This window comes from Branchiostoma lanceolatum, chromosome 1, assembly GCF_035083965.1.
Source record: "Branchiostoma lanceolatum isolate klBraLanc5 chromosome 1, klBraLanc5.hap2, whole genome shotgun sequence".
Classification (NCBI taxonomy): Eukaryota; Metazoa; Chordata; class Leptocardii; order Amphioxiformes; family Branchiostomatidae; genus Branchiostoma; species Branchiostoma lanceolatum.
In genome coordinates, this window is record NC_089722.1 from 14,810,641 (window position 1) to 14,833,491 (window position 22,851).

Genomic DNA, 22,851 nt, shown 5'->3' on the forward strand with positions numbered 1-22,851 from the left:
GGCTGCTTCGCTGCCCTCAGGGCATGATTCAAGACCCGCTGCTCCCCGAAACCGGGAGCTCGAGAAACGATCTGATTTTGCTTTTCTACATCTGCTTGGAGATTACCATGACTGCACCTGTGAAGCTGAGATCTACCAACAACTTTTAGGGGGATGTAGAAGGAACGGTTATACATGTGTTTACAACGTTATATAAATCTAGATAGAACTTAACAACATTGTACTGTGCATTCAAAAACTCCACAAGGATTATTCCACAAATTCCTACAGGATTTTCATAGAGGTGTTTCTTAATTGATTACCCCTTCACAAAATGTAACAGTTCACGCACTAACCATCAACCGTGGAGGTGTCTATCAAATTATATTGCCAGTTAAGTTGACAAAGGTACCAAGAAAAGGGAATCAGAAGACACCGCGTGCTTAGAATAATTTCATATGTGTATCACATTTGATTTTGTTTTACAGAGTAAGCCAATTCAAAAGGTAACATTTTATTCTTAGATTTTTACCGAATTACAAAATGTCACAGTCCAGAAGCTCTGCCTCTTTTCCGAGGACCAACCAGAAAACAGCATTGTGAACTGACACTCCGTTCAAACTTTTTGCGCCATTTCCCGGCTGCTCCTTGCACGACGAACATCAAGCGTCAGCGCATTAGGTAAGATTTTAATATTTCCTTGCACAGTGTCCACAGGGAAATTATCTTATATAAAGATCACTTCTGAGGCCCTTTTTATAAGATTTTATCGAAGCTTTTCTTATCCTGTCTGCGTTTGGTGCGTACTGTGCGGATTCGTGTATGACAGCATGTCTGGAATGTTTCATATTTTTCTGTCAGTGATTTGTTATAAAAATGCTTTTGAATTACTACCAAGATCGCGTGTATGTTAAGTTTTCATCCAAACATCTTGAACAACTGTTTAGGCCACAGCAAGTAAATTTTATGGATGACATCCTCCGCAGACTCCAAAATTAATGAGATAGGGCGAAAAAAAAACAAGGCGGGCCAAAAAAACAAGATTCCTATATTTTCAAATTTTGAGATCATAAGTCTTGTTAAACAAGAATTGAGGCGACGAAATATGATATCATGACCAACAGGTCTCTTATTCCTGTATTCAACCAATGAGGTTTAATATATAATATAAAACCTACTTCATTTAATGTAAACATGTTCTTGTAGATGTGTATACATCTCAATAGACTAACTACAACAAATGCAGAAAAGAGCTTGTTGTACCATCATCTGAAGCAACTACACTGGGAATTCATATGCGATGAAACACCTTGTGTATACAGCTCAATTAACTAGACCCCCCCCCCATTATTTATATAATGTCCTTGCTAGAACAAATGCAGAAAACAGCTTGTTATTATACCATCATGGGCAGGAACTACACTGGGTATTCATATGCAATGAAACACCTTTGACTGTCAACGTTTACAACATATTTGCCAATTTTTGGCATGTTGACCACCGTCGGAGGGCAATGAAATTTCTTGTTTTTTATTTCGAAATCAGGCGAAAATTAATGAGCGCGCTGATGTCATCCATAAAAATTACTTGCTGTGGCCTTAGTATGACATCATCATACATGAAGGCATATAAGCCCATTCACAGTTCCGACTTCGCATGTGCAATGTCAAAGGTGAATGCCTCTTGCTTGTAAACAGTGCTCGTCTCGACATGGTTTAGATTTGATTTGCATAACAACGTCCAGAGGGGTTCTGTTTACGTCTCGGGGGCCTTCATCTCTGACACTGCGTAGTCGGAACCGTGAATGGACTTATTTACTAAACCCCTCCCTTTTGCATACAGTTTCGCCTCCCGCTGGTGAAAGAAGGTACTGCAATACTCTCCATGGTGAAAGACGGTACTACAATACTCTCCATGGTGAAAGACGCCGGTACTACAATATAGTCCACGATCTGGCTGAATCTGAACTGGAAGGATGGAAGCAAGTCAAGCATCTGACCACGCAGGTTATAAGTGCGAAAGTTGTGTGAAAAGGTGTGTCTGAAATATAGTCGTAAAGATATGCGAGTGGTCCCCCCACTGTGTAACCTGTGGCTATTGAGAGGGCCTGCATGGGGGGAGGGGGTAGTGATTACGAATTACGGAAAATTTTCGCTGCCGATTACGAATTACGGCAAATTCTCAGAGCTGATTACGAATAACGTTAACGTTGGGTAACATAAATTTGGGATTTTTCCGATAATGGTTGACTGAAATCAATCTAGCAGAACAATAAACCATCCTTTTTTTCTATAATTCTGTCAGTATCATGAACCATCTTTGCACTAATCATATATATGGTAGATTTTGTCTCTAGTCGTGCTGACACCATAATATTTCAACTTGAAACTACCGTCCGCCGCACGCACAATTACGGTGCTGTCGGACAGGGGGGCACATTAATTCGGGAGAGAAGATTCGTCTTGTATATCTTACCGCTAATCACATTTTATACAGCAGCTATTCGTTCCATCCTTGGCTTGAGGAGAGTGCTATGGATATAGACGTGTCCAAGTAAAAAAAATACACGAAAAAACGGCCGTACCGCACACATCAGGCCAGTTCGGGTACAACCCGTGTGTTGAGTCGGTAGAACTTCACTCAAAGTCGGCCCATCGTCATCATCGGGCAACGTGTAACGTTACATTATTCATGGGAAGTTAGCTGGATGCCGTAGCAATGGTAATACTACTATGGCCATGTGTTCCTTGTTGTGTTAGGAGCAAACTTTGAGGAAAATATCTTCCTCAGTCCACTATCACACGCAGCATTTAGACAAAAAAGTGTTCCTCACAAACCTTTGTCGTCTGCTTGACAACAGGATTCTGGTTAACAATATGGCGGCGGGAAAATACACGTGCCGTAGGTTGTAGCAACAGAGATGAGTTTTGATGATTGATCACACTTAGAATCCAGTTGCAGGTTAGCAAAAGAGATTGTAATAAGTTGTCTTGTAAATAATTGTGTTGAGCAGGAAGCGGATGTGACATTTTTTTATAAACCAGCCGAAAACCATGTTGTTTAATTCTCCCACGAAGTCCTCAGACTGTTCCAATAAGGGACGGAGAGTTTTTGACCTCGTCGCCTTATAATCCATGCTTATCGAAGCTTTTCAGACAGTGTTCTGAATACGTAAGTCTGGCAGGTTTGCATTTCTAGCGGTATTACTTATGTTGCATCTAGCACATATCCCTAAATACCCCGTTTTCGAAAAATCCCGAATTTAAGTACCCCGCGAATTTAGGTTACCCAACGTTAAATCATCGAGGCTTCCCAACCGACTCAAACACCGACTTGCAAGATTCAACTATCTAGTTCTGCGTGATTTTTATGTTGATTGAGATGTTGATGATCACACTAAACATTATAAATATGATAAGCAGCTGTGACGGCGGCTAGAAATTTTAGAAGGGCAAGATATTGCTGACCGTATGTTGTCCCACGTCGCGCGCCGAAGGCGCGAGACGCCCGGGAAAATTTTACAAAGCTTGACCCCCTGAAACGCTATTTCCTTGATTTTGCTGGTACACGTAAAGCTATGTTTGATGACATATAGTATAAGTGAAATAAAATACGTAAGAGTTAACTGGTGCGTGATGCCCTCCCGACATATATTGCGCCGTGGGAATACTTCCCCGGGAAAGTGGTAAAATCTAGACCTACAGCTGCTCAAATACATTTGTAGGGGCAAGCTTTGCGCTCATAGTGAAAAGTACATAAGGGTTTCAGCTAGACTTTTTGCCCTCCCGAGTCCCGACATATCTTTCGTTGGAGGTGACAATCAGAGGTTGGTCCGAGGGCATGCACCCCGAGAAAAGTTTGAAATCTTTACCCTCTGAAACGCTACTTCCTGCATTTTAGAGGCAAATTTGGCTGGTAGTCTAAGCTATGTTTTATGACATCTTTATGATTTAAAAATACACAATGGATTCAGCTTGATATCTAGGCGCGACGCCCTCAGAACATATATTTCACCAGAGGCGCGACAATTCTAGGCGGGTCTGTGGGCATGTTTCACGGGAAAATGTTGAAATCTTTACCCTCGGAAATGCTATTTCCTGCATTTTGGAAAGGGAGAATTTTCTGGAAATCACCTACGCATTTCTAGTAACTCATAAATTATGTTTTACGTCAGATAATGGTAACTGCCTACGTTTTACGTAGAGTGAAAGCGACCAATTACGCGTTACGGCCAATGTACTGATTACGAATTACAATGATTTCGGGCGGCTGCCTACGGATTACGAAGTCTAAAAAGGCCCGATTACGCCTTACCAGAGGCGCGACAATTCTAAGAGGCATGCAGGCCCTCTATTTACCATCAATAGTTGGAAAAGGGACTATGTTGACCTTTCTGTCAATAGCCACAGGCACGATATAGGCTTAAGGTCACGATTACAGTCATGCGCAAAAGGTCCATTTTAATGGCATAGAAATCACCTTGTATATGCTTGTTAAAAGTAGTTGTAGGAGGCCTCTTTGTTGGACATGTTGGCATTTTTGAGCTGGAATTGACAGGTAAGGGTTGTGGCCATTTCATTTAGTTAGAAAAACAGGGTTTTAGCCATGTTTGAAGTGTCCGGTACACTCTGAAATAGGTGTAGTTTGGATATGATCAGGTCTTGTGAAGGGGGGGTCAAAGGTCATCTCGCCATATTTTGATAGAATTTCACCAGTTTGCGCCGGTGGAAAATCGGCGAAACTCATTAGATTGATACTTTAGAGGTCAGACTACGCTGCCAATGTGAGATTTCCATGATCTAAACTTCAGGTAGGTGACTTTTAACAGCCTTTTTCTTATATGTTGACCATTGAAAGTCTAGGGGCCGGTGAATGGTGGACTTCAGCCTATATATGCCTCAAAACGAAGAAAATAATGCATCTATAAATGAGCTCTAAAATAGTGTTATTGCTTAGTGTCTGCATACTTAGCTAAAGATGTGGTCATAGATCAAGTCCAGATGAGGAAACAAAAAAAGAACTTGCCACGAAGTTTTAATCAAAGAGACTTTCAATATATGTGTCATCGCTCAATTGTCTCTTGCACGTCGGGTTGATCTCAGGGCCCGTGTCGACATTGACGTTGTCGGAAGTCCTGCCGAAGTACCAGTCACCCACAGCCTGTCGAACCGTCCTGCTGTTGACCGTGTACTCTGTCCACGTTACGTCATTGTTAAGGCCGTGGTTAAAACATGTGATGAGGAAGGCGCCATCTTTTTCACGAAGCTCCGACTTTGCGACCTGACAAGGGAAATCAAAAAGTCCACATGCATACTTCGGACATTTTTATTTCTTATTTGGCAATATCATCTGTCATTAGTAAATATGATACGCTTTAAAACTGTTCATTTTAGGCTGTCTTAAAATGAACACACTGTCTTCTTTTCCTTTCACAATCAACGACTATTTGGCCTACGATACCGACACCGATTTAGACTTAAATTGACTTCAAACGTACAAGCATCCATGTAACAAATCCGCCTATCTTCCATCTCTGAAAGGAGCAAAATTTAGCGCTTTTTTTTCATAGTCAGTTGACAATAAATGAGTGCGCTGGTGTTATCCATAAGATGTATTTGAATTGTAGCCTTTGTTGATGCAAAATAAATACACACACGTCATACTGACCTGTAACACAGAGGTCCGATAGTTCTGCACCGCGGCCAAGTCTTTCCCCTGACATTGGTCTGGACGGCAGGTTGTTCTGACGATGTCCTTCAGTGCGACCTTGTCGTACAAGTAGTTCAAGATGAAGAGCGGTGTGGGCTCGTAGGGAATGAGGTTTTCTGGGTAGGAGCACTTCCATAGTTCATCCTGGGGACGAGCTTCTCGACAAGCCTTGTTGGCAGACACTGGAAATGTCAACAAATCGGATACATTTTGGCGGAGACCAAATAGTTTAATTAGACGCGCCCGGGAGCACGCGGCCTGGTGCGCCCCGGGGCTCAGTTCCGTCCGGTTCCCCGAATATGTGAAATGGAACGAAACGGACGGAATGGAACGAAATGGAACGAAGTGGAACGAAATGGATCGAAATGGAACGAAATGGAACGAACTAAAACAACATATGTAACATATGTTTTAGTTCGTTCCATTTCGTTCCATTTCGCACTTTCGGGGGACCCGTTCCGTCAAGCGACCGCGCGGTGAAGGCAGAGTTTTGTCTCTCTACTTGAGTTTTGCCTGTGGTAAGGGTGTGGATAATTATTTGTAGATACGTAACTGCGCCCTCGAGCCTCTACAACTATGTTTGGATACCTTTCCTTTCTCAAGTCTAATTGACTGCAAGTGCAAAGTGACCGAGTTTTACTCACTTTATTCATCCGATTAAGACTTATCTGTATAGATGAGTACTGACCGTACAAAAATTGAATTACGTGTGCACTGACCGTTTTAAAGACGTAAGAGGTAGGCAAGACAAAGAAGCAAGTAACAGAACCAAGACTGGCCTACTTACATTACGCGTTCTGCAGTTTAATGGCCACCCCGTAGGTGGCGTTCAACGAGTAAACCCCGTCCTTGTCCGGGAGGTCCATGAACATGCCGGAGTCTGGGACGAGCTTTACGTCAACGGAGCTCGGCAGGCGAGCTATGACGTCATCTGCTCCCACATATGTCGCTATAGCACCGGCTAAATCAAAGATAGCATGGAAACTTATGGGACAGCAGGATACGTCGATTCCATTGATATTCTTGGTTACACGAGGAATACTGTACTTTGTATTCAGGGAAATCGGGAGTTCAACTGTATATGTTTCGGCTAAAAATGTATTGTATGCAGAGAAGTTACAAAGTTGTTGCTTTTAATTTGATTTCTTTTCACAAGGCCCCGGGGCCGAAGCGTTTTGGCACTCAGCCTTCACCATTCTACCTACCTGATGATCCACCCACGATGACCCGGTCTGCCTCTCCTAGTCCCGCCTGTAACAGCCGGTCGATCAGAGCATTAAGGTTACGTCGTCCTCGGAAGTACAGGGACTTGTCGTTGTGCTTCACCACACCTTCCCTGTCCCCTGCAAGATGAACAGAATTGACGCTGAGGGAATTAAAGACACAAGTACTCTCACATTCACGAACGCACACACACGCATACACATGAACACAAGCAGGAAACACACACAAACACACATACACGCACACGAACACACACACACACACACACACACACACACACGCACACACATAAATACACAATCTCTCTCTCTCACACACAAGCACACAGAAAGACACAAAGACACAAACACACACTCACACACACACAAACGCACACACAGACACACTCACTCACACACACACAAACACGCACAAACACATACACACACATATACACACACACACCATTCTGGAACCTACCTGCAAAGAAAAACCCATCACAGTATACCAAGTAAGCGGCGTTCCAGGTATAGAAATCTGGATTGACGTCTTTCGATGCTGATACAATTCCGTGAAGCGTCTTCCTGAAATAATCAACATTCAATAAGATACACAGCACTTAGGAATAAAGTAGACAGGCAGCTAGGAAAGAGGCTTATTGCCCTACCAGTTCATATGAAGAATCTAACAATCGATGTAACTTATCAACCTTACATTTACCCTTCTTTCGACAGAAATGGTAATAATCTGCGTTTCTTTCCTTTTCTTTAGCCATAAATCACAAATTTCGCTGATTCCAAAAGTAAGAAGAGACGGAACTTACTGAAGGTCTAAGCCCTTACTGGACCCAAGGTTGCCGAAACTTCGTTGATAGCAGCTAGTGACACTGGCGCATGCGCCGCCTCCCTGCAACCAAACAACCCACGACTTCTGCCCAGTACCGCTCCCTTATAACGAACGACGAATTAGTCCATGCAAAAAAAAAACGACGTTGCAAGAGTTCGGAGACCTCATGTCTCCATGAAATATTTTGATTATGCAAATGACCTCCACATATGCAAATTAGAATTTCACTGCATGATTGGTTTCTGTTAATGTTCTACCTGCCATAAACAACATGTTATATGTATTTGAGTCATATTATGAAAAACACTGCAAATGTAGATTTTCCTCATTAATTATGCAAATTAAGTCTAAATTTTCATAATTTGCACTACAGTATGTACATCCCTGTCTAAGCTACCTACAAATTAGATATCACGGAAATCCGTCGTTCCTTTCTTCAGCTATTCTCCTTGGAAGATTTTGACAAAAATGCACCTGTAGTTTCAGAGCAAGCTGCTAGGGGGGCTAAACCTACACCACTTCTTCTTTACTTCGCAAGCTACCTGCCACCAAAAAAATAAGACCATAGCACGTCCAGGTCAAAAGATTTAAAAAAAAGTTCTGCTGCAGTAACAAGGTCACATACTAGGGGGCCCAACCTTGACATTCGTCTTCCCAACACCTACCCACATACCAAATATCATCATAATCTTTCCGGGGTTCTTGGGCTATGCTGACTACAAAAATCTGAAAGAACAAACACAATATCTCAATTTCTCATGGAGATAATAACGCTCACCATCAAAAAAATGCCAATGTGATACAATATCATACATGAATTCGGTCACAAAATAACTGATAAAGTTAATTCCGAAACGTGTTCGTTCTCACCTTTCCTGAAGTAAAACGCCGGCGGAGACCCGTCCAAACAGTGGGCTCCAGTTTTGTTGACCTCCTCCTCCGACAACACGAAAAGGCGTGCTGGAGTATTTATCTATTTAACAAGGCATTGACACGATAAACCAAAGTACACACTACACAAAGTACACAAAGTACACAGATTATTTTGAAATTTCGATTTTTGGTGATTTTTTTTGGTTTGATAACAAAAACAAATTCGCCAAAAACCGATAGTTCAAAATATACTCGTAAGCACGCGTCATTCTTTAAGTATTACTATCATGTACATTCCTGCAAAGTTATATTAACAAACATCGAAGCACAACCCAAGGAGAGCGTTTTTTTTTCTAAAAAGGGGCGTGGCCTTATAAATCTTGATGACGTAATCATGACATCTTACTAATTTGCATTAATCACTACCTTGCTATAAGGTACTACCTGAAAAAAAGTAAGGTTGAGGAAGGTTTATAAAGTTTAAGAAAGGGTTTTTTCAAAAACATCCCAAAATTCCTCAGCCACCCTTCAACAATACCTTAATCAGTGATTCATTGTGTGCAGGCGTAGATATTTAACTGCGAGGTTTCCTCTTCGTGGTAAACGGTTTAAGGGGAGAGGAGGTTTTCGGAGTGTTTTAAGTTGGCGGTTAAAACAATTCTGTTGTACAGTGGTAATGTATTAGAAACGCATAGTCGCTGTGTCGTATATGCGGTGGAGATGTCTCCATGGAAACCTCGAAAACAAAACCAACGTGAATATGTCAACATTGCATTGGACAAACAGACGGAGTACTATCTCGGTTCCATTTCCAATCTGGAGCCCGGCCGAGCTGTTTTGCAAAAACAAAAAAATTAGAAATGCATATCAAGAAAATACACAATATATTAGGAGCTAAGAAAGCTTTAAAAATGTGAAGAACAGAAACTGGTTCAAACGTTACAGGTGACCTACATAAAGGAAGAGGAAAAGGTAGCCTTTGAATTCGAGGCTGAAGAGGTAGTGGGTTGTTATCCACTTTGTCTAGGGAACGGTGCTGGAATTCTTCCACCACCTTTTACGTCCCCCAGTCGAATTCAGGTACCAATTATTTTACACCTGGGTGGAGTGAGGAAAGTCGCATGTAAAGTGTCTCTCCCAAGGGCGCAACTAAGTCAGTTATGCCATGTGTTGAACCCGTGACCTCTCGATCACGTGTCCGTTAGCCTAGTCGCCAATTGACCTTTCGACGCTACATGACCTACTTACACTTGTTACAGGTGTCTGAACTGCCACTAAGATCAAACAAACACCTCGGCTGGCACAAAAATACAACGAAGAATTAGAGACAAAATCCAAACACCCTGCACACAAATGACAATACATGACAAGACGTTTTTCTATATATCAAATGCCTTTCCAGTCTTGTGTGCGTTCAACTATTGATGCATGACCATGCGTGGCCACAGTACTAGTGTAGCGTTACCTTTACTTCGGGGTTGTTGTTGCTGTTGTTGTTGTCTACCTGGAACTCTTTCCCCACGGCTACTCCACCCTGCTCCTTCACTTGTACTGCCTGTGTCGCCGACACTTCCTCTTGTACAGAACCGTTTGTCGTCATTAGCTTGTTATTCGTGTCATCGTTGTCGTGGTCGAGCCAGGTCGGTAACTTGAAGTTCGGGTTGTAGTTGTGGTATTCCCCATGTTCGGAGCGAACGATGGTGTACGGAAACACGACTTGAGCCACAAAATACACCGCAGCCGATAGCAACAGAACGCCACATATCACAGAGAGGCTGAAGTTTCTTTTTCGAACGCCGAGGGTACACGGCTTGCCGTTTGTCTGGTGTATCAGGGGGACCACATCATCACCATCCGCCATCTTGGATGACCCCATGATTGTCATGAGTATGGTCGATCACGTGCGGAGGGGTCATGGTCTCTTGGCGGATAAGTTCAAAGTAGCAAAATCGTCCTTATACTGGTTATAATGGTATTTCTATACATAAGGTTCACAGGTAGAACAAAATTGATGTCAGAGCCTTTTATATTAAATAAGAGTCATACCAATGATTTTTACATAGATAAAAATGCTGATATTTTTAGCGTGTCTAGTCTGTGGCCACTTGTCTGTGCAACGTTATGTTTGCACATGTCTGTGTTTACGCATATTTTGGTCAGGATCGTGAACTTAAAAACTCTGAACGGATTGTGATGATATTTGAACATGTGGATTGGTACTGGGAAGACCAAGGTCAAGATCAAGGTAACAGAGTAAACAAGAAAACAACAGAAAAATAGCAATTTAAACAAACCTTGACGAAACAGATATCTATATATCTGTATCTGTATCTATATATCCGGTATTACCGCCATTCGGCGTAACACACCAGCTTCTCAGGCACGCGGCGCAGCAGCAGCTGGTTATATTACGCCGAACGACCTGTCACGTCTAACCTTCACATATCTAACTGCATGCATTGTATATATAAAGCTAGCCTATGGCTGTGTGTTTGAACATACACGTCTTACGTGCAGTTAATCTACATAAAATTGTTTGGATTGTTCGGTCATCAGCAGGTGCATTTGATGTAGTCTGTTTGGTTTCATTTTGCTCCCTGAGGTCTCACTTCCGGAATAGATGTCATTCCGGAGATGGGTGTTTTATCAGCTTCTTTGCTGACTGATAAATTTATCTTCAGGATGTTCTGGAGTGGTGCTGTGAATCTTAGTCACCCTACATGTTTTATTAGGCCTGTACTGCTGTATATATAGTCACTCAACAATATCTAACACCTATATACAGCGCTGTTCACAACAGCGGATGGCAGTCAGCACCAAGGACAGCTTTATACCGATTGTAAAACAGGCTTTTTTTTCACAGCAGCGTCGCAAGTGATATTTTCACTTACTTATTGTCTTAGTACTTATTGTCTTAGTACTAAAGCAACAGCTACACAAAACTGACCCTCGGGGAGTCACAGCTGTATTAGTCTGTAAGTTGTATATACATTACCTTTTTACTGAATGGGTAGTCCTTTTCTAGCTGTTTGTACTCTGCTAGGGTGTTTCGTCAACATCCGAATTCTTCTGTCACTTAAGCTATATCATGATTCACTCTAAAATGTTTTGTGTGAAGAGACATGTCTGTACAAGTGGATGGCGATTAGCCCCAAGGACAGGTTTATATCATTAGTAAGATCTCCTTCCTTTGTAGCCTTCATGATATTATTTCAGACTCTTTATCCAGGACTACAAACCCATTCTTGAAGGACACAAAGGAAAAGAAACATATTGGTGCTTTTAAATTATCATTAGTGAAACGGAACATCATTGAAATTCTACTTTAACTTTGCAGCATACACAAATGTATTTGGCCAAAGATACACAAATGATTCACCGCCTTTGTTTATCACTGATTTATAGCCCTGAATTTCTTTAAAACTAAACGCCACTCTGATTCTCTACTTTATAGGTAGACGCCTAAGGAGTATGACCACACAATTTCAGTTTATTGAATTCAATATGTTTTCATTCACATAATCCCTTCTCTAATGCAAACTGGACTATCTGTTGTTATTTCTCCCTTGAGTCGCTGTTATGTTGAAATAACTTATGTCAATATGTCTGTCTGTTTGGTATCTTCTCGGTGTTGCCTCTCAGATATTTATAGTTAAAAGGACTTCTTTACCATCTAAAGAGGTTTCTTGTGTACGGTTTCTCTTATGCTCTTGCCTCGCTGCAGGTCAAAGTCAAGAGCTTTCTGACCCCTATTCTGCTGTGAATGCGTATATTTCCTGTATAGCTGTATCGTTCTGCTATATGCAGCCATCATAGCTGCATACTTATGATTGTGTCAATCTTTTTCCTATAAAATTTGTCTCTTTTGGTGTGGTTTGCCTGTCTTTGCTATATGTGCCTGAATCCCGTTCCTAACTCGCATATCTTGATTATTGGATATCTTCTAATCTGTGGTGGGTTCTTTTACGTGCTCGGGGTGTGGCTCTCCTTAAACACGGGGTCTCCATTTAACGTCCTATCCAAGGGACGTCCCTTGCCGAAGCTAGGTACTCATTTTCACTTGAGGAAAGTGAGAAAAGTCGTGTAAGTGCCTTTCCCAAGGGCATAACGTCAACGGCACAAATCAGGGAACTCCAATTTGAACCCGGTACCTCTGGGTCATGGGGCCGAACACCCTGCCACTGCACCACCGCGACGCCACTTTATTGTACCGAATCAAAAACGTCAAGAAGGAATTTTACTACATCAAATCATTGATTTAAAAAAAAAAACGCTGCGAATGTTGCTGCCTGGAGGCTTTATTGTAATGATAAGTTAGAGGTTTTAACACATGATGTATAAAGATGATGGTCAGTACATACTTATGCATGCAGATCTTTTCAACATAGACTTATACGGATGGTTGTGTAGCAACAGCATATGATCATCTATACATAGTGTAGTTGCACATGGTAGTATTTGAGGACACCAAATCAACTGCATTATCGCAACGAAGTCCTGGGTATATATTGAGAACTTATCCAGACATTAAACACGTTCCAAAAACAATATGTACAAGCATTGCACTCAGAGATACATTGGCTGATAAGTAAAATTGATGAGAAATAATGCTATTATACAGGTGAATAAGGTAAAAAAGCATTTCATTATTACTTGAGGACAAAACAATAAAAAAATCAGTGTCCGTACTTTCCATATTTTGCCTAAGTTCTAGAGTAAACTGCTTACAAACATGTCTGTAAACGTTTTTCATGATTTCATTAATAACAGTAGATTCTACATGACATGACAACTCAAATCCTCAATTTTTCTGATGCAAGTGCTTCTTTTAAGGTTAAAAGGTTATCTCTAAAAGCTTGTAGATTTACAGCTCCAGATCTGTTCACTTTACGCACATGATACATAAAATCTTTGGAAAAATCACCTTTCTGCTCTGATGTTGCAAGTTTTAAAGAAAATGGTTATGTACAAAAAGTTAAGAAACAATTAGCTGTTTCTTATATTATATGAAGTCTTGGTAAATGCTAAATATCTATATTTACCAGACAATAAAGCTGACATATACAGAAACTAGATATCATTATTTTCATAGACATACCGAGGAGCATTATCTGCTGCTTTCCCATAGTCATCCCCGTAGATAATCTGGGAAGCAGCAGACTGTGCCTGATGACTGTTATTGTAAATCGCGTGGGACACTGCTTCCTCGCTGTCATTCTCATACATAAACTGAGAAGGAGCATATGATACTGACTCAGCCTCATAATCAGACTCACTGTTAAACTGAGAAGGAGTAAATATTGCTATATGGTCATCATCATTTCCATATATGATATTAAGGGCAGCAGAGTTTTCCTGTCTAGCGATATTCTTGTAGATTGCCGGTGGGGCAGTAGATCCTGCTTCCTCATTGTCATTTCCATATATAAACTGAGATGAAGTATTCAGTGCAGCCCAATCCTCGGTGCCATGCTCACGGTTGTACCGAGAAGTAGCAGCTAATTCCTGATTGCCACACTCGTGGTTCAACCGAGTAGTAGCTATTGCTTCCTTACCAACATGCTGGTTAATGGCCTGAGAGGTACAAGCTACTGTTTTCTCATCATCATTCTCATACACGTGCTCTTCAACATCAACAGGTACTGTCTCCTCGTCAGTATTTTCATATGTAAATGACTTGTGGACTGTAACTGGATTGAGTACACAAACCCATTCAATTTGACTACGTGTCGTTGCTCCTACAGCCCCTCTTAATGTAGTGCCTTCTACGTTGTCATTCTCATTTATGTTAGCTTGCTCGAACGTACCTGTTTCCTCGCGGTTCTCATTCTCGTTTGTATTGTCATATATGCTGGCTTGGTTGTTTGTACCTGCTGAACAATGGGTATTGTCGGATGATGCCTGGGGTTGGTATCCACCCTTCCCATTTAAGCTATCTTTGCCACATGTTATAGTTGTGTTCATAGGGTTAGGGTTAGGAGTAGGTGCAGGGACTAAAGGAGGCTTTTTGGTATTACACCGAAACAGGGTTAAGACAAAGCCAGATATAATCAGGATTGTTGCAAATGTACCAAAACCAACCGACAGGGAGAAGACTATCGGATCAGCATTGCCTTCTGTCTTGTCCGGTGGGAAGGTGACAGGCGAAGACAATTTGGAGGGAAAGGAAGATGGGCCTTTGATGTCGACAGATAGTTTCGCAGATCTGGACACAACAGACACTTTACGCTCAGCAGACAGGGTGGTGGGTGTTGAGCCGAAAGAATTTGTTGAGGCATATGTTGAACCTTTAGCTATAGGACTGTTTGTACTGCCAAGTGTTGAAGATGTTGACATTTCCGTAGTTGGAATTTCAATCTCAACAAACAGTTTGGCGAATGAAGACCCAACGGCATTTTTTACAGTGCAAACGTACAGACCAAAATCTGCTGTAGAAATATCTGCTGTGATGATGGTGCCGTTGTTATGCACAGTAACCCTCCCATCTGACTCAACAGTTGCGTTTCGTCCAGATGGAAGAATAACCGTGATGTCGGGTTTAGGAATTCCCGAAGATTTACAGACCAAATGCAGTGCTCTTCCACGCTGAAGTGTGCTATCTTTGCTTCTTTGAAAACCAACGACTGTTGGTTTTTCACAGATTAAATTTCTGGGCTTTATATGTTGAAGTTTTACACCGCGGAATTTATTAGGTTCCTCACAGATGATTGGTTCTTCCAACACATTAGACATTGCTATGCTTAACCCGAATGCAACCATTCTACAGTCACACTGCCAGGGGTTGTTATGCAGGTGCAAGCGAGAAAGCTTGGGTAGGTTTGAGAATGTACCGGAATGAATGCTAGTAATTTGGTTAGAATCCAGCTGTAACCATTGGAGCTGGGGGAGGTTTGCAAATGCACCTGGCATAATGTTAGTTATCTGGTTGGAATCAATGTCAAGCTCCTCCAGCGTGGGTATTTTTGAGAATGTGTTAGGCTCAATGTTAGCTATCCGATTTTCAGAGAAGTCGAGTATTCGGAGTTTGAGATTTGAGAACGAATTAGGATTGATGTTAGTAAGATGATTGACAGACAAGTACAATCGTTCAAGCTTGGGTACATTTGAGAATACGCCAGGAGGAATGTCGGTAAGCTTGTTATCTACAAGACTCAAAACTTTAAGACTGGGTAAATTTGAGAAAGAACCAGGCTGAATGCTAGATAGATGGTTTTGGCGCACCACCAAATCTCTCAACTTGGGTAAATTCGAGAATGTACCAGACTGAATGCTTGCAAGTTGGTTGTTATCCAGGAGCAAATCCTCAAGGTGAATTAGATTTGAAAATGCACCCGGCTGAACAACAGTCATCGGGTTATCGTATATGATTAGCTCTGTTAAACTCTTGTACCTTGAGACGTCTGACGAAGATAGGCTTGTGATGGCATTTTCCCCTAATTGAAGGCGAGTGATGCTTGTAGGTAGATCTTGTGGAACACTGCTGAGGCCTTTGTTTCTGCAGTCACAGTCTAATGCACAACTGCTACTGCAGGCTGTGGTTGGTTCAGTTTCCTTCAAGATGATCAGCAGAAGAACTATCAGCCTCTTTAGCCTGTTGGACATTTTAGCTGTAAGGAAAGAGAACCATGTACAGTGTGATCAACATTTGCTTCATTTGTAGCGTGCGTAGTCCAGTGGTTAGCGATCTTGCCTGGAACTAGACGACCCGGGTTCGATCTCGGCTGTGTCGCTCACCCCACATGCACGCTAATTGGAAAGGGTCGCAGTCCCTAGGACAGGACGTTAAGCAGTGGTCCACTGTTCATTGTGCTTGTCGAAAAGAGCTAGGGGAATTTCCCCGTACAATGAACCTGTAAATACTGTATATAGCGTCTGTCTTCTCTGTCACGACCAGTGGAAGATTAGCTCATCTAGATCTGTTCATTGAGTTCGCTTGAGCTAAACTGGTTCGAGATCACTTTCCTTTTCTTGTCTAATTCTACAACCTGCGTTTGTTCCGATTTGATGAAAAGTTGTCTTTCCAACTTTTCGGACATTTCGTTTCTAAGAAAAACGAAGATGAAATTGTGTCACGCAACTTGAAACACCTTTTGCCTCCAGTCAGAAAAGTTACGGTTTTGCTACCGTTTCGGTTGTTAGTAAACATGATTTTATGATTCGTAGGAAGAAGGAAACATCTAAACGTTTCAGCTTCAGTTAAACTTTATTAGCATAAGAAGTATGCTTATCGATTTCCTATATCTTGCAATCACATTTCAACGCACGCATGCCCAGGAAGGGGAGGGCATATGCTTTCTATCACTTTTATCTTCGCGGGTACCCCAACTATAAAATCAAGGCAAAATTATTTCGGTTGACAATAGCAACAACAAAAGGCCATCGGCCCCTGTTCTAGATGGAATTCACGACGTCGGTCTATTCAAAGTCAGCCTTGCAAATTTTCTGGTCATGGTGACAAGTAGTGACAGAGTATACAGACGGCTACAGACCAACCGTTCCTTCGAATTCGTAAATGACTCACAATACCTCCCCCTTGATACCTGTCTCAAACTACGGTATGAGACCATTTCTGTGCTGTTAAGATCCCTTTGCATGTAGGGAAACAAACAGAATGTGTGTGTGTGTGTGGGGGGGGGGGGGGTAAGCAGGTCCTTGCCATCACAACATAGACCGGACTGGACACATACACGTTGTCATGGAGCATGTCGCTTGCCACCTGTTTCACCCGTACTTTCGTTGTCCATAAGAAGGTCTATGTATGAGTAGTAGTTGTCAACTGGCTATTGTAATGTAACTTCGCAAGATGACTTGTCTTCTATAACTAGTATAATTGTACCAAAATTGACGGCAGTTTGTACAGCGTCTTATGTCAGGTAACGCTGTGCACGGGGGTGGGCATGGTGGAGGGGTGTGGGTGTACAAGATCCCTCTACAGAGCGCGCTTAACTTTTTAATGTCTTCCAAAGAAAGCAAGGTCGTTATGAATTACCTTCGGATGATAGTAGGAAAAGTAATCAGTAGCTGTTCTAATGCTGAGAGCAGGTGTCGGTTTGAACAAAGATTGCCTTGCGCTGCTGATTTACGCTTATATATGCCGAACCATAGACAGACTAATCTGCCTTTAGACATCTTTATTCAGCAGATTTTCCTATTGACACGTCAACAGATTTTCTTCTTGACACGTCGTCTATATCTGTTTAACTGAAACTAAGATAGCAGAAAAATATAAAATGTCTGGCTATGAAGATATGGATGTACGCCCTTTTAGCTTCTCGCGGAGCGTGCTTTGTGTGGCTTTTTCGGTTCTTTCAGGCGGCTGTTTTTTTTTGCGTCAAACGTTGGAAGAAGGGGACATCGCCAATTCAAACATTTACAGTTACAAAATTCTCCATAATCTTCAGGCACCGCTGAAGCAACAGTGGACACTATCCATTTCTACACTAAGACACTATAAAGTAACCTACCAATGCTTAAACAAGAAAGAAAACAGAAAAACAGCAGACAAAAATATCCTTTCATGTTGTTATATGTTGATTACTGTTGTCGGCCCGCTCAATTTTAGCCATACATTTTTTTAAAATGATCTAGAGTTACAGTGACATGTACAAGAAATAGTATGGAATCAAAAACCACACCGACCTTTTTTTCGTAATACTTCTTTCGTAGATTTTTTTCCCAGGACAAGTCAGCAGGTGTCCGGACGGCAAATCCGACGGTCTGAATCGAGCTCCTTGCCGTGGGGGTGTGCGGACACGCCTGGTCAGTCTCATTAGCGGCTGGGCTCAGAGCAGACGTCACTCAGAGCATGCGCAGTGTGCTGTTTGTCAGGTGATCAATTATATAGTTCCCGTCATTACCTTCGCTGAGAAGGTTATGTTTTCGGTTACGCCAGCTGTGGGCTGAGTCTGTATGTATGTCAAGAGCATACCTCGAGAAACCTTGGATGGATCTCCAAGGTTTGTGGTACGTGATTAGCTGTTGGGAGAACAAAGGTCAAGTTTACCTGGCGTTTTCCTACCGTACCGCAGCGGACTTTGCATGTTTGTGCTTGTATGTAGGCAACAAAACTGACGGAAATGTTGATGGATCTTCATGATTTTTGGTAGATGAGAGGTGGTTGTAGAAACGGAGGTCAAATTCGAAAATGGTTTATCTGGCATTTTCCGTCGGTACTGCAGCATGCTGTGTATGTACATGTATGTCTGTGTGTTTGTATGTATGTATGAAGACAACATAACTCGAGAAGCTGTTGATGGTTCTGCATGATACTTAGTGGATGGGTAGGGTTCGTAGCGGGTACCTCAAGTACTGCAGCAGAGCTTCAAAGTCTAAGGTTAAATTTTCTGTACGTGCTACGATCATTTTGTGTCACTGTGGTAGAAAGTTCATGACACGGGAAGTAAGTTGTGTACGTTTGGGGTTCCTTAACGGTTCGTTTGGAACTGCAGTGGTTTTTGTTTTGTTTTGGCCTTCGGACGGAGTCGACAGATCGTCGCAATGCATAGTATGTAGATAGCTCAGATGGTGTTTTACATAATCAAATCTATTTATGCAAACCGTGAGCAAATTTGCATAATTAGTAAGTTAGGTTTATCGATTCGCTGCATTTCATAATAATACTCTCTAAAATAGGTGACATATATGTAACTGAAAATGAGGGAGGTATCGATAGATATCATTAATGCAAATAGCTACTTAATTTGCATAATGGAGTGTTATAGCAGTGTGTTTGAACTGTCTATTGGCAGGTTCCTGATTTTTTTCAACCATGTATCAACTTCCGATGATTTGTTAAATGTCTACCATGAATGCAAAAGTCAACTAGATACCGTCATAATGTGCACAGTTGAAAAGTAAATGAGTGGATTACAACCATATGACTTAGATTATTTGAACACCTTCAGCCGGGTGCCATTGAACTTAATAAGTTTATTGCAAATTCCTGCCCGAAGGCTAATTGCAAACAACATACATAAAATAACAGGGTACAAAATAGGTATAAAAGCGACTAGACTGGACTAACAAACGTAATTGTCTATAACTACTGAAGGGTTTGACTTCTCTTTTGTAAACAATGGAAGACGTAATGTCCCACCTTTTCTATAATTTCAGCAATAAGTCATCTACTGCATTACAATCACATGGCTATGACATAAAACGCCCTCAAAAGCCTATCTGTGAATCAACCTTACGTAAACGGAATAGTAGGATTAGGAAGTAAACAATGGTAAGATGTGTTGATAGCTCTGGATAATCTACTAGCTGTAAAGAATCAAACATGAAGGACTTATAATTCTTTACAATACGTCGTCATTACAAGGCTCTGTGTGCAGTACCAGTGCCTTCCGCTGGTGGAACATCTGAAACGCCCGATACTCTTCAGTCATGTTATGATTGAGAAGGTTTCTTACTGACCCATAGTAATGGTGTTTTATCTTTCGTCCGCTATTGTCCTTACCAAACGGGTAGAATCCGTACAAGTGGATCTGGTCGCACACACAGGCCGATAACGCAAACAAGACATTCCCTGTCGACGGTCGTTTCGGCTTGAATTCTGAATTCTTCCACAACCTAAATTTAAAACGACAACACTGAGTTTCAGAAAATATAATATTAAGACAGTTTGAACGGACGATTGATTAACAAGTTGTTCGCATTTTTAAGCAGTAAACGAGAAATGACCGAGTGGTTAAGATGCTATGCATTAAGGAATCATAAAAGAAAAAATTACAGTTTTTTTGGCAAATTGAAAACTCACGCTTTCATTCTTCCAGTAGCATCTCTTGGTGCATATGAAACCTTAATTGGCAAGTGATGTTCCAGTATCATTGAGTTGGTAAACTCCACGTCATGTCGCCCGTTCACCGATACAAAACCAGGGATGTGCAGAATCTGGTCGCCGATGAGACGCAGTCGCTTGACAAATGTCTCTCGTATGCTGTCATTTTCACGATATCCTTTATAATCATGGTTAAGAACAGATGGATTCATGGTGGTGAAGTTAGATTTGGTTCCCACGTCCTTCTCAAACCCCTCAATGGCAGCCAGGTTACATCTGAACACGAAGTCTGCAGAGTCAATCTGACGACCACAATGGCTGCCGAGGAGAATCCCAGAATTCCCCACGACTGCGCAAGACCGGAAGTGCTTGCCAAGAAGAGGCGAGGACTCCGGAATCAGGCGGAAGAAATTCTCAGTAATATTGGCGTACTCTTTTCGAGAAGCTTCGTATCGGATCAATTGACCAATTTTGACTTGGGACTTGTTTACAGTGAGATCTGTGTCGGGATTGAAGTACGTCATAACCCACTCTCTGTTAAAGACACAGAAAAAAAGGTGTTTAGATTAGTAATGAAGAACAAAATCGACCAGGGAATCTCGATACCCAACAAAGACTGTACTTTAAGACTAGAGAGTTTCTCCGCCCAACGCATGTATCGAACTCAAAACGTAAACCCTGATTGCTCCAACGTCACAGCAGCTCTAACCCTGAATCCTATACAAACACACCCGAAGACAGTTTACCTACATGAAATAACAAGGGACATTCTTCGTTTTGCACGACGAAAATATCTTACCTTATCCCTGAACCCTGAATCCTATACATACACGCATGAAGACAGTTTACCTACAAGAAATAACAAGGGACATTCTTCGTTTTGCACGACGAAAATATCTCACCTTATCCGTTTAACTTCCGATGTATTGAACTTCGCTCCCGGGGCCTCAACTGTTCTTGGTAAGTTGATTCTGTGTGGAAAAAATTAAATTAAAAGAAATTGGTTGCATTTAGGATATTGACAATGTTTTCCTGACTAAGGGGCCTGACCAATGGAAGGGCTGCTAGAAGCACTAACTCATTTTGTACTTGACGTGTTCTCACAAAACGGTGTCAGAACTTAGCGTCACTTTTACAGTACAGTTTATAGGAGGTTAATTCATAGGAGAGCTTTGAAATCTATTTGCATTCCTGGATTGTTTGGTACATTTCATCACAAACGCTGGAAGGTAGAGAAATCTTTGTCGACACGACAAAAGTACAGCGACTTTCGTAAGGTCTTCTACAACGATACATGCAAACAACAAACAATGGTATACAAAATAATTAGCCTAAGTACAAGTATATGAATACTTCAACATGTCGAGTTTAACGTAACACTTACACTACTAGTTCTAAGATCTAAACATTCTTTGATATATTTACCTATTTGTACACAGCAAGGGTTGTCTCCTTCTAGAATGTATTTGAATTTATCTATAGACTACGTGACTCAGTGGTGTGTTTATCGTTATGGTTGACCGACGATGACACAAGTACGCAGTTTCTTCTTGCTACCTAGATCCCAACAGTACAATGCAGTGGACGTTCCCGTTTATCTTTTTTGTGGACGCGTATTTTGCTTCTTAACTGTCCCAACTTGTAATTTGTTTATTGTGATTTCGTTAGCATAGGCTCGTCAGCTCGAGTACGACAGTACTGTGTTCATTTGTTTACATGTTGCAACATCCAAAACAAAAGAGAAGCCAGCTGCCAGGAAAAAAATGGTTCTATATAGTTTTCCTTGCCGAAATCTTAGATTCAAATATTTCAAACGTTAATTCTCCCAACATAGCAATGTTCAAAGGTATGATTACGATAACTCTGCGAGTACTAGTAATTTTCCAAGCGGTTGCATTCTTTCAAAACGGTCAACAACCTACGGTTTGATGTTTACAGTCAACGGTTCTTTCCTCATACTTAACGTTACCTGTTTGTTGAAGAAACTGACTTTGCCCTCAACTTTTGATCAACTGAAATGTAGGAGCGATTCTGCCAGGTCTTCATGGCGATCAAAATGGAGACAGCCGTCGACAAGAGTAACCCACAGGCCAGAAACAGAACACAGGTCCGTCTGCCCGCCATGTTCACTGTCATAAAGGTGGCTTTGTCTTTGTCTTTGTCAGAGTGGTTGAGTTTATTACTCGTAGAAGGGTACATTTAGTTTAATCTAACGTTTGGAGACACGATGCTAGAGTGAATAGTTTTTTAAATTTTGTTGCAAGGATTGTATGTAAATTGGAACGTAAAGGAATGTTCGAGCGAATAGCGATCCGCTCAGAATCGAAGAAACCAGTACTCCCCCGACATAAAGTGGTTTGATCCAAAAACAAGTGTAGTGGGGGTAATTACTATATGGTATACAATATATGACTTACCTTCACTAGGCGTTCCTGAGGGTTATGTAAGTAGAATTTTGCAAA

The 22,851-nt window shown here is 41.6% G+C and overlaps 3 protein-coding genes and 1 long non-coding RNA gene across 4 annotated transcripts in view; 1 reads left to right on the forward strand and 3 right to left on the reverse strand.

Moving 5' to 3' along the window:
• Positions 1–411: 411 nt before the first annotated feature.
• The window catches only part of LOC136436788 (uncharacterized), a 50,262-nt gene continuing 27,822 nt past the window's right edge, over positions 412–22,851 (forward strand). The window contains exons 1-2 of the long non-coding RNA XR_010756085.1: positions 412–660; positions 1,822–2,013. This is a non-coding gene — a long non-coding RNA (uncharacterized lncRNA). The remainder of the gene's footprint in view (positions 661–1,821; positions 2,014–22,851) is intronic.
• LOC136436782 (uncharacterized) lies at positions 4,998–10,503 on the reverse strand. The gene is made up of 8 exons (XM_066431062.1): positions 10,076–10,503; positions 8,608–8,710; positions 7,715–7,838; positions 7,372–7,475; positions 6,894–7,031; positions 6,476–6,649; positions 5,647–5,870; positions 4,998–5,259 (listed from the first exon to the last, which is right to left on the reverse strand). Exons 1-6 carry the CDS (start codon positions 10,493–10,495, stop codon positions 6,477–6,479), a joined length of 1,062 nt encoding a protein of 353 aa, XP_066287159.1. The 5' UTR covers positions 10,496–10,503; the 3' UTR covers positions 4,998–5,259; positions 5,647–5,870; position 6,476.
• On the reverse strand, positions 13,530–16,003 carry LOC136427913 (leucine-rich repeat-containing protein 4-like). The gene has a single exon (XM_066417141.1). The coding sequence runs from the start codon at positions 15,958–15,960 to the stop codon at positions 13,681–13,683; it is 2,280 nt and encodes a 759-aa protein (XP_066273238.1). The 5' UTR covers positions 15,961–16,003; the 3' UTR covers positions 13,530–13,680.
• Positions 19,525–22,588, reverse strand: LOC136438730 (CMP-N-acetylneuraminate-poly-alpha-2,8-sialyltransferase-like). Its single transcript, XM_066433645.1, has 4 exons — positions 22,359–22,588; positions 21,292–21,360; positions 20,369–20,923; positions 19,525–20,181 (listed from the first exon to the last, which is right to left on the reverse strand). Exons 1-4 carry the CDS (start codon positions 22,586–22,588, stop codon positions 19,908–19,910), a joined length of 1,128 nt encoding a protein of 375 aa, XP_066289742.1. The 3' UTR covers positions 19,525–19,907.

Coding starts and splice junctions, on each gene's coding strand:
- LOC136436782 (XM_066431062.1), bottom strand. CDS start 10,495: ATGACAATCATGGGGTCATCCAAGATGGCGGATGGTGATGATGTGGTC. Junction 8,711..10,075: donor ACAACAACCCCGAAGTAAAG/GTAACGCTACAC, acceptor CTTGTTAAATAG/ATAAATACTCCAGCACGCCT. Junction 7,476..7,714: donor AGTAAGGGCTTAGACCTTCA/GTAAGTTCCGTC, acceptor TGATTATTTCAG/GAAGACGCTTCACGGAATTG.
- LOC136427913 (XM_066417141.1), bottom strand. CDS start 15,960: ATGACTGTTGTTCAGCCGGGTGCATTTTCAAATCTAATTCACCTTGAG.
- LOC136438730 (XM_066433645.1), bottom strand. CDS start 22,588: ATGTACCCTTCTACGAGTAATAAACTCAACCACTCTGACAAAGACAAA. Junction 21,361..22,358: donor TCAGTTTCTTCAACAAACAG/GTAACGTTAAGT, acceptor TTTTCCACACAG/AATCAACTTACCAAGAACAG. Junction 20,182..20,368: donor GCTACTGGAAGAATGAAAGC/GTGAGTTTTCAA, acceptor TTTTAAATTTAG/GTTGTGGAAGAATTCAGAAT.